The sequence below is a fragment of the Odontesthes bonariensis genome, chromosome 7, assembly GCF_027942865.1.
Source record: "Odontesthes bonariensis isolate fOdoBon6 chromosome 7, fOdoBon6.hap1, whole genome shotgun sequence".
Lineage (NCBI taxonomy): Eukaryota > Metazoa > Chordata > Actinopteri > Atheriniformes > Atherinopsidae > Odontesthes > Odontesthes bonariensis.
In genome coordinates, this window is record NC_134512.1 from 21,997,327 (window position 1) to 22,009,129 (window position 11,803).

Genomic DNA, 11,803 nt, shown 5'->3' on the forward strand with positions numbered 1-11,803 from the left:
AGATTTTCCTCTATAATGTTCCATTTTTGTTCACTTTAACCCCATTTTAAGTCTCTTTTAAAATGGTCTAGTGTGTAATTTAAGTTGTTATGGATGAATGGTGTTCTAATGTTCTTTGCCTCTTTGTTACCATTTAACCCTCTAAAGTTTACTTATCTTTTGTCCGTCTAATATTGGTCGCTTTGTATTGCTTTGTTCAACATATGAAACTTTACAACTTTAGGATCATATCAAGACCACCTGACTCCTTGGGCCCATGGAGCAATGCCCTTTAAGTCCTTTATGTGATCAATTAAAACAAACGTGCACACGAAATTGTAATACTGATATCGATGAAAATAATCGGCTCATTTGTTATTTAAAGCTTTGTTGTTGTCACGCATCAGCACCAGCGGGGTGATAGAGAGCGTCAGCCCAGCTGTGCACATTATTGTCATTTTCCTGTTGACTCCGCCACGTTGGTTCCTCTACGTCTGTGTTACATTCCCCTGCGCACAACCAACGTTATGTTTGTGAAGAGGCGGGAAATGGCGTCCGAAGACATGGTTGATCTGTGATTAGCCAACGAGCGACGGACACAGCTGGCTCGGCAGTAAGCACGGCTCGACCTCTACTGGTGGCCGCCACGGTCGCGGCCGAGAGCTGACAGCGCTGGGGCAAGTTTCCGAAAGCTTCCAAGATAATCGGTATGTAATAAACATTACATAAACAGAAACGTTTGTCCTCGTGAGAGCCAACAGCTGCTAGCTAGCGGCTAACGTTAGTCAGCGAAGGGGGCGTAGTCTAATGGCTGAACATAGTTATGGAGCGAACAAAACGGCTTGTTTATTTGCTTTCATTTGACCAACGACATTATGTATAGTTTGCACAGTAAACAAGCAGACATTATCGGGGACACATGGTGCGCTACATTGCGGTCTGCATAATGTCACGGCATTGCTTTTGCTGCCTCTCGCGTTTTGTTAGCCCCGAAGCTAGCTTTAGCCTGTTAGCCAGAGAACCCACGGACAGTGTGGTGGCATTAATTGTAATTAACGGCTGACCCATTTAACTGATTAGTCTCCCTTGGGACCAAACGCACACGCAGTTTAACTATCGAACACGAGACGTCAGCGTCAACCTCATTTTCAAATGCGCTGTTGTTGCTACATGGCAGCACTTGACTAGCGTTAGCGGCTGACGCTGTTTGTGTTAATACAGCCTATCCGATGTTGCATAACGACAGTCAGCGGTTCCGTTTGCGATTGGATCTTATTGAAACAATCACCAAAAACGCATGTTTTTTCCTACTGTACACAAGCTGAACTCTTAACATATCCCTTGTAATGATAATATTTACGACTGCCTCTTATGTCTGTGAAATGATGAACAGCAGCACTCCTCAGACTGCCCGTACAAACATTTGTTTTGTTTTGTTGACAGCTTTTGGTTGAATGTTCTTTTGTTTGTTGGGTTTGGAGGGTTTTTTTGAGTGAATATCGATTGTCAAAAAAAAAAAACTCACTAACAAACTTTCTACTTTCATCCATTCAAGCAAATTGCATATGTTTTGATAGACGTGTGTGTGTGGGATCGGGTTTACTGCACGTGACTTGTTGGTCAAAATTGGAGATTTCATCTCTGTGATTTTCAAAGACTTAAGTTCACAGTTATAGATGTCAAATTAAAGGTTTATTACGCCAGGTTTTAGGTGAGCGAGTTGTCTCGCCAAAGTAAGCAACCAACTGTTGGATTTTTAAGGGGCAGCTGTAATCTCTGATTATTTGTCCTGAATTGAGATGGAGGAACTGAGTAACTGCAAACATAAGTGGATGATAACATACTGTATGTCAAAATGTTGTTTGTCTTTCATGCTTGAGCTTGAAGAGTCCAAACCATACACTGGACTTTATGGAAAATTAGAAATGTTGCCTGCATGTTACAGGTTAACCTAAATATGATTACATGTTGTTAGGAGTATCAAACCCCTGTTGGCTGCAAAATGCATTCCAGCGTAGACCTTCACAAGCCAAAACCTGAATCTAGAGTTTGATTGAAGCAGATTTTCTCTACTTTAGCCAGATTTGTCTATGTGACGTTGGTGCATGATGAGGCTGAGAGTGCGTAAAGCTCCTCAGCAGCTGAACGCAGGCCATCGAACGCACCCGTCCCAGGCCAAGAGGAAACATTGTGAAGTGCAGCCATCCCCGGTGAGAGGTCGAGGCAAAATGCAGAAGAATGAAACTGGACTGCTCTCCACCATAAAGAAATTTATTCGTGGAAATGCTGTCAAGGTAGGTACAGATGGTAATTTGGTGCTGTTCTCAACTGTTTTGTTTTGTTTTGTCCCTCTGTGAAGCAAAGGCACTTTTGTGAAACACACACGCCTTCTGAAAACAAACAAAAAAGACCCACAGAGCTTTGATTTGTGGATTGTTTCAAGGTTAAATTCAGATGAATTCCAGATATTAAGGTTTTATTCAGTTATTTACTTAACCTTTCTGTGTTTGTTTGTTTTTTCTTCAGCGACTTTTCATTTTTAATCCAGACTCGTGTGTCTTTGGCTTTTCTTTCCCAGGTGGAGCAGGACATCCCAGCCAAGAGGAGTCGAATTGATTGTAATTCTGGCAATGATCTCATTACTTCAACGCCACAGACCAGGGGTCTCACCAACAAGTCTGTGTCCAGAGTGTGCCGGAAAACTCCCAACAGAGGTAATGCAGGCTGAGTCTTTGCTGTGCAGCCTGTTTGAAGCTATGTATTAAAAAAAAAAAAAAAAAAAAAACTTTACTGAGAACTGGAAAAACTTTTTCTTTTCTTATTTTTTTCTTCCTTTTGTGCTATTATTATTTTTTTTTTTTAAATAGACACGGTGACCTGCAACAGTAAACCCCTAAAGCCAAACGGTAAAGTGGAGGCACCCGTCGACTCAGTGAGCAGCCCACCGCGCACCACCTTGCTGGGAACCATCTTCTCTCCAGTCTTTAACTTTTTCTCACCAGCAACCAAAACCGGTAAGAAAGCAGTGAAGTTCATTAATTTTTAGGGAATTTGCAGACGTGAGTTATTCAGGACTGAGAACCCATTTCAGAATTTTTTTTCCAGAATACCACCCCCCACTGTCAGAGATTGTAATGTGACATATGTCACATTGGGAGTTAAGAACCTGGATAATTTCTCCATCAAGGAAAATTATGGGGGACGTAAGGATGTGTGACACCTGTGTCACGGTGGGTGACACAGGTGCGGCTTATCTGCAGATTTTCACATCTTCATTGTAAACAAATGAATAACATAGCTAATTACACTGGTCGGACTGTTCAGCTGTTTCAGACTGATACCTCCGGTTCAGGCTGGTCCTCATCATCAACACGCACGTCTCTCTTTCAATCGCGGAAAATATTTTTTTAATACTCATCTGGATTGAAGCAGCAAACATTCAGTGTAAGAGTTTAAAAAAACTACTTTATTTGATTCACAGCTGCTAGTGTTTAGACCTCGACAACCCAACTACATTATTTTATTTATTTATTTTTTTACGACAAACTTGCGACTAGTTAACTTTATAAAGAAGGCGTAATCGCGTGTTTGCTATGGGTCGGGACGGGACAACATTGTATTAAAAATATAAAATATTTTTATAGGACTTTTTAATGTGTGATTTTATAAAGGTGCAAGTGATACCAACCTTTTGTGAATTTCGCCAGCCGTCTTCTTTCGGTTGAGCCAGAGCTATAGAGCTAATCTAACGCGACGCTGAAGCTAGCAAGCTTCCAGGGAAGCACGGAGGGGAGGGGCTGTGTGTGTGTGAGTAGGCTATGCGAGAGAGGCGCGAGGGACAGAGAGACGGAGGGAGAGCAGGGAAAGGAAATGCAGCTTAACGAATACGAGTATTTTTTTAAATAGCGTTAAAAAAAATAATAATAACGAAACGCAATATGTGGCGGCCGGTGTTGAATCTGTGGCGCACCGCCACGAATTAGTCTGTGTGGGAAACACTGGTATTTTTTTAATTGTTGTGGTAAATTTCCCATTGAGGATGAATTAAGTTCTCTTGCGTTCGTGTTTATGTTGAAGCATTTTATTAGAAACAACTCGCAGAGCTGTTTGAGTCTTCATTAACAGAAGTGATTGCCCACGTGCACTCCTCAATTCCTCTCTGCCATCTTATCACTGCCAGAAAAAGGAAGTGCTGCACAGTACAGAGCGATTCCTATGTCACAGTTGAAGTTTAAAGTTTTATGGACACAGTAACAAGCCTGTAGATACCCGTAGTTTCACTTGCATGCTCTCCAGCTATCTTATGCGACCACCATTTTTTACACTCTGGAGCCCTATAAATTTGACATAACCTCATTTCCTAGTGAAGTGGCATTGATATTTCACGCCATTTGTTCTTCTGCTTTTTAGCCACTCCAGGCTCGGACTCTCCGGGCCAAGCAGTGGAAGCAGAGGAAATCATAAAGCAGCTGGACATCGAGCAGGCGGAAGAAATACCGAGCAGCACTCTCACATCCACCGAAGGAATCCCTCAGTGTCTCACCTCCTCGTTGTTACCTCAGAGTCTTCAAATCGCCTCTGATGCAGCCATCGAAGAAGGCGAGATCGTCACAGAAATTGACATGCCCCCATTAACGGGTAAGACCACGCTCCCGTTGAGCCTCGACGTCACTCTTGTGATTTAGGAAACTTTGACATAAGCAGAGTAAGTTTGAATTACAGGATGTTGCCTAATAAAAAAAAAAAAAAAAAAGACGGACGTAGTTTAACATATTATTGTTCGTTACCACCTTCATCATCTGTGGCCTGGCCCTGACACACACGTTGCCTTATCGTCTGTTCTACTGAAAATTGGGTTATTAGTTACAGAATGCTGCATTCAAGAAGATGGGGCAAGTAGCAGTTGAGCCATAAACTTCAGTTTGTTCCTGAGGTCATTTATTAGTTGAAGAGTGAGGTCACTTCCTCGTCGACTCACGGCAAATATCAGCTGACTGCTTTTTAACATCACGGGAGGCACTAATGTAGAGAAAAGCAACAAAACGACCATCATTACATTACAGTCATTTTGCAGACGCTTTTAACCAAAGCGACTTACAATAAGTGTGTTCCCCATCGGTAGGCAAAAGAACTTCAGGTCACAAGAAATCACAAGTGCATTTCCTTTCAAAACCAAACAGCTAAGAGCATAACTAGTGCTAGAGTAAGTGCGGTAAGTTAGGTAACTAGACAAATGGGAAGACAATTTAGAAAACAAATAAGTGCGTAAGGAGCTAGGACGAAACAGGAGATGTCCTAAGAGGGTGGACCAGGGTAGTGTTTCCTGAAGAGATGGGTTTTTAGCCTGCGGCGAAAGATGGGCAGCGACTCAGCTGTCCTGACATCTGTCGGGAGATCGTTCCACCATCGGAGTGCCAGAACAGAGAAAAGTTGTGACTGTGTTGATCTTGCGCAGGGGCCGCTGAGTGACGGGGCAGCCAGGCGCCTGGAGGCCGCAGATCGAAGTGGTCGGGCGGGGGTGTAGGGCTTGACCATAGCCTGGAGGTATGAAGGAGCTGTTCCTTCCACTGCCCTGTCTTAAACTGGATGCAAGCAGCTACAGGGAGCGGGTGTAGAGAGCAGAGAAGGGCAGTCGTGTGGGAGAACTTGGGGAGGTTGAACACCAGACGAGCAGCAGCTTTCTGAACCAGCTCCAGAGGTCTGATGGCAGAAGCCGGGGCGCCAGCAAGGAGGGAGTTGCAGTAGTCCAGGCGGGAGATGACAAGAGCCTGGAAGGCAGACCATAGGATGCAGGTTGAAGGCTCTGCCGCATTGGTTTAAAATCTCAGACTCGGGTTTAATCTTTTATACAGTTATAGCCTCCCCTCAATGTAATTTGAGCAGTTGAATTAATCTTCTGGTCTTTGTGTCTCCACCAGCTCCTGGATGTATGTCAGATGGCAGCTACGCACACACGATACCCTCAGCTCCTCCTGAAACCTCATACGATGAGGATTGGGAAGTTTTTGACCCGTAAGTTGATCACACTTGGTGCTTTTTAGGGATTTTAAGGACCTCCGCTCTGCTTTTTGATAGCCGTTTGTGATAATCTGATCAAGTTGAAATCGCATGCAAAGTGACACTGCACATTTGTGGGAGGAGACTTTAACTGCAGTGGAAAACTTTTAACCACCAGATGGAGGCAAAAAACCAGAGCTTACGTATAATCACTAACAACATGCGCCTCCATGTTCACACCACCGTTGCACTTCATCAGACAAACCAAAGCCAGATCTCACCTACCTGACGATGATATTGTAGTTACTGTGCTAGTACAGAAGTATAGTTAACATTATCTTCTTTTCATGGCTTCTCTCTTTAAAGGTACTTCTTCATTAAGCACGTGCCTCCTCTCACAGAAGAGCAGTTAACACGCAAACCAGCGTTACCTTTGAAAACACGCAGCACGCCTGAGTTCTCTCTGGTCCTGGACTTGGTAAGCAGTGACGTCCTGATGTGCATTTATTTCTCAGCATCAGGAATAAATGGACTCTAATGGGTTTTTGTGCTCCCGCTGCCAGGATGAAACTCTGGTTCACTGCAGTTTGAATGAGTTGGAAGACGCAGCCCTGACATTCCCTGTGCTCTTTCAAGACGTGATATACCAGGTAGGAGCAGTGACAAAGTCTTTCTCTAATTAAAGAGTCTCACCCCTACCGCCAATCATTTAAAACTTCCTCCTTATGCGTCTGAAGGTGTACGTTCGGCTGAGGCCCTTTTTCCGGGAGTTCCTCGAGCGCATGTCTCAGCTGTACGAGGTGAGACTTTTCTTCACCGCTTCGTCCTGGCAGTGTTTGTTGGATCTCACCCCCGTCACTTTGAATGAAGCGCATTTAATCCTGTCCGTTTTAAAATTTCAGATTATTCTCTTCACGGCTTCGAAGAAAGTCTACGCGGACAAGTTGCTCAACATCCTGGATCCCAAAAAGCAATTAGTGAGGTTGGTGATTTCTGATCTCGGCATCTCACTGTCAAAAAAGTGTTCAATCCTCTTGGTACGTCTATAATGACCCTTCATTGTTTGGTGGCACAGTCGGTTGGTGCCGGTTACCTTCAGAAGTGACAAAGTTAGATAGTTCGGTTAACACCGCCTGTGTGTCACGTTGCCTTCACTGTTCACGGGTGTCTTCAACACCACGAAGCAAGCAGAACAATGAAGACAAAGATGTCGTCCGAACCAGTCGGGGCAAAGTTCTGGAGGATTACAGGTTGGGGTCGGGTAATTTAAAAAAAACTAATATCCCCCAGAGCAGCGTTGAATTGGCAAATGGAAAATATACGGTGCCGCGACAAACCCACCAAGTAAAGGTCAGACCACCCAAACTCACATAGCAGGAAGGCATTATTCAGAGAGGTAACCATAACAAAGAGGCCAGAAGTGAGCTGGGAAGCGTACTTTGGGAATGTTTGTCATCAGCAGGTCCTCGGAAATTGGTCAGAATTGAAGGAAGGACGAATGGTTTTAAAATGCACGCACACTGCTGACTTAAACCCATCTCAGTCTTTCAGAGGGTTGAGACGATAACGGAAGCGGCAACGACCCCAAACGTGCTGCTAAAACAACGCGCAGGGTCTGAGAGCAAAATATTAAACTGCCCTGAAATGTCCTCGTCAAAGGCCAAACCTCAGTCAGGTGGAGGATCTGTGGTGTGACCTAAAGATGGGTGAACGCCAGCAGAAAGCAGCTGACTTAAAGGAGTTGGAGCAGTTTGTCTGGGCCTGTGTGTCACTGTGTGTCTATCGCCCTCAGGATGAGCATAGTTTTTTTTTAAGTTTGTAAAGGCAGTAAAATAAGGAAAAAGCACAAGTCATTAATACTCTTGAAAAACGACAAGATTGGTAATCAGTAACCATGGTTTGTTATACGTCGAGGATCATTTTCTCCTCTTTTTTTTTTTTTTAGGCACAGACTGTTTCGAGAGCATTGTGTGTGCGTTCAAGGAAATTACATTAAAGACCTGAACATTCTCGGGCGGGATCTTTCCAAGACGGTAATAATCGACAACTCGCCCCAAGCCTTTGCTTATCAGGTAAAACTTGACACTATAAAAAAAAAAAAGAGACTTTTTGTGGTGTTTTTGTGTCACCGGGATACTATTATGCGTTTTGTCTTTTGCAGCTTGCCAACGGAATCCCAATTGAGAGCTGGTTTGTGGATAGAAATGACAACGAGCTTCTGAAGCTCGTTCCTTTCCTCGAGAAACTCGTGCAGCTGGTATGTATATTGACTTTTGGCATCTGTAGCATGTTGGAAATATCCGTTTGCTGCCAGCAGAGTGTTTATCAGAGATTATCAGTCCTCTGTACAACATGACTCACAGTGCAAGTCCTCTAAGAGGGAAAAAGATGCCTGATTTTTTTTTTTTTTTTTTTTTTTTTTTTTTTTAAGTGAAATAACTGTGACAGAACCCGTCACTAAATTCTAAATCAAAGGTAATTCTGTTGAAGGTCCCTATTATAGAAAGACTGCAGTGATGAGTGGTTTGTTTATTATCCTGCTTTGATGAAATAAGGCCATTAAACAACGCAGTGGCTCCTTTTTTTTGTTTGTTTCACTTTCTGATCAGTCGCCAGTTCATTTGGCACCCCCCCTCCGCAGTGTTGCACACACGTCTCCGAACGGTATCAAACGCTGCACTCTAATTTAAATTGTGCGGTGTGTTGCTGGGCTGCAGTATCGAACGGCGTTGGCTTTAGACATCCGTTTGTCAGCAGGCTGATGGATCTCGATAAAGGGGGAAATGTTGCTCTTAAAGTTCTGCAGAGCCGATCACGCAATGTGACGAATGCAGCTGTGAAAGTCCGCTTCATTGCTGCTTTTATAATGCCCCCCCCCCGTCCCCTTTTTATTTTATTTTTTTAATCACAGAACCAAGACGTCAGGCCGCACATCCGAGAGCAGTTTCGTTTGCACGACCTCCTTCCTCCAGACTGAGGAGCTCGTGTTCGTCTGTCACTCTGACGCGGTAAACAACGGTTGCGTGGATAAAGACTGGGAAGGATGCATTCAGTGGTTTTTCTCTTTGCACACACACACACACACACACACACACACACGACATTGCCATATTAATATTATTATTATTTTTTTAAAACACACACATTAAAGAAGTAAATTGCAGCTATGTTTGAGTCTAAACGTCCTGGATGTTTTCGTACACACACTCAGACCAGAATCGGAACAAACGGACGGCCTTCTGGAAGACAGTTTGTCTTTAACAACCTTTTTTTTTTTTTTGGACTGACTAAACTGAATGTCACGCAGTGTTGGTTCATACGGACCCTGATGGTTTCAGCCTGACCTTGAACGGCCAGTCAGACCTGTATATTATTCATTCTATTTACTTGTAAATATATGTACATAATTGTTTTTGGGTTTTTGCCCCCCCCCCCAAAAAAAAGATTTTTATGTAATTTTACTTTCACTTCAGATTTTAGTACGTGCTCCTTTGATTCAGTTGCTTTTATAAACCGACAAAATGTCCCGGTTTTGTTTGAAGTCGTCGACGAGCGGCTGCTTTTCCGTGGTAAGCCTGCAGTATTCCTGTGACGCTTTACTCCATTACGTCTGTAATAAGGTGCAGTTTAAAAAAAAAAAAAAAAAGTGTATCTCTTTGGGAGGAAAAATGTTTCTGAAATATTTTAAATTTATGAAATGTAAGCTAGAATGAGGTATCAAATGAATGCAAAGCCATAATGGCCAAACAATAATTTTGGAAATTTGTATCTTGAGAGTCCATTTCTGATTTCGACACTTTGATCGTTCTCTCTGATGTTGGTGGGGGGGTTGAGGTTCAGGCATCTTGCACTTTGACATCCAGCCCTTTGTAAGTTGATGTAAAATCTTGTCACTTTTCTACACAGGTGTGTATCGCCTAAATTTGTTATGTGGGGATGGGGGCGGGGGTGTGTGTAATTGTAGCACCAGCAAATTGCCAACATGTTTGCTTTGAAATCTTGTTTTCCAAGATGTCTTGTATGTTGGATCTTTGATGTAGGAGTCACGCGTTTTATTGACTATTGAATGATCACTCCCGGTGTATTCAGTGTTACTCAATGGTTTCCTTGAAAATAAATGCATTTTTATACGACTTGCGGCCTCCTCGTGAATGTTTTATTAGACAAACTAAAATGGAGGACAGACGAGGAGAATGTTTTACTACATGAACGTTACCGGCAGGCGTGGACGGCACAAAGAGCTCTAGCAGTGCGACAGCGGTGGTCCAAGAACATGACGGATTATGTTGTCCTAAAAACGCTTAACTGTGAGCAAACTGGAGAATGTGACCTATCATCCTTTTTATAAATAATCAATTAATAAATTTAAATGAGGGCTGCAGTAACACGGATTATTGATTTATTGATTTTTTTTTTTTTTTTTTTTTTTTTTTTTTTTTTTTTTTTTTTTTAATAGGCTCATGGGTTAGAAAATCTACACAAACAGATTTTGTACATTTCTAATATTTAACAAAGCGTCTGACTAATGAAGAAACTTGAAAAAAAAAAAGCAGACTACAAATCACATACACATACATTAAAAAATAAAAATTGAAGTAAACTCTCAGTGGTCATGTGTACAGAGATGAACAATGAAAAGGTTATGCAAATTGTCTAAAAATGATCAAGAAGTTTCAAAGTTAAAAAAAAAAAGGACATCTTAGGAGCTGATTTGAAGCCCTCGGATCGGTGGTTCCAGTTTGCAACATACACAGAGAGCAAAGAGGCCACAGTCTCTCTGGATGAGACCAAAGCAGTGCATCACTTTTTTGTGGAGGCTATGAAATGTTAGCCTGGGCGAAAGCCGACTGTTGACTTTGTCAAACAGTCTGGGAAAACCCAAGAGGAATCCGTTTCCATGGAGGGTGGGACCTTACTCAGCAACTTAAATTCATTGGAGTAACGGAGTTCCCTTAACCAATCATAATGTTTAGAAATGACGTTGGTTATGCGCCGAGGTTCATGCTTACTCTCGCGAGTCTCTAGCTCGCGAATCACGCTTCCCACATCCGCTTTCATTATACCGGTACCATTTGATAAATCAAACTTTTCCCAAAGCCAGTTGGAAGGAGAGCTACGACATCCTTGCCACTAACAAAATTGACGAGGCATTCCTCTTGCTCTCGTTTTAATTGTGTAATGATCTCCAGAGTTGAGACAACTTCATGGATAGCTTCTAGCATTCTTCCGTCGCCATGTTTATTTCCGCTGCGGTTGAACTACAATTATATGGACTACAATGGACTCCGCGCGTGAGTTCTGCGTCACCACTCGCAACTGTTTGCTGATTGGCAAAACACTGAGCGAACCGAGGTAGGGGGATTTGGCCAGACTATGTGCGGAGCCAAAATCTTTGGGCGGAAGTACGTAGGATGGCGTCGCCAGGCTAATGAAATGTAGCCCACGAGGACAATTTGATTTGTAGAGCACAATTCGTACACAAAGGCAATTCAAAGTGCTTTACAGCTACATAAAATCACAAGAAGACAATAAAATCATTCCAATAAAAACATAAAAAATAATCATTAATTCATTGATTTAAAAGTGAAAAGTGCAGATAAAATACTTTCAGGTGTCATATGCACAGCTAAATAGAACTGTTTTCAGCCTGGATTTAAACATTGTCAGAGTTGAGGCCTGTCTCACATCTTCTGGAAGACTGTTCCAGACTTTAGGGGCATAAAACTGAAACGCAGCCTCACCTTGTTTAGTCCTGACTTTGGGCACCAGCAGGAGACCCCTCCCTGAGGTTCTCAGAGCCCGAGTTGGTTCATGTGGCTCTAACATG

The 11,803-nt window shown here is 42.8% G+C and overlaps 1 protein-coding gene across 1 annotated transcript; it reads left to right on the plus strand.

Moving 5' to 3' along the window:
• The first annotated feature begins 433 nt into the window (after positions 1-433).
• ctdspl2a (CTD (carboxy-terminal domain, RNA polymerase II, polypeptide A) small phosphatase like 2a) lies at positions 434-10,109 on the plus strand. The gene is made up of 13 exons (XM_075470098.1): positions 434-686; positions 2,058-2,273; positions 2,558-2,693; positions 2,847-2,993; positions 4,390-4,617; positions 5,898-5,991; positions 6,343-6,454; positions 6,540-6,626; positions 6,714-6,776; positions 6,879-6,958; positions 7,922-8,048; positions 8,138-8,233; positions 8,888-10,109. Exons 2-13 carry the CDS (start codon positions 2,085-2,087, stop codon positions 8,951-8,953), a joined length of 1,425 nt encoding a protein of 474 aa, XP_075326213.1. The 5' UTR covers positions 434-686; positions 2,058-2,084; the 3' UTR covers positions 8,954-10,109.
• Positions 10,110-11,803: the final 1,694 nt, after the last annotated feature.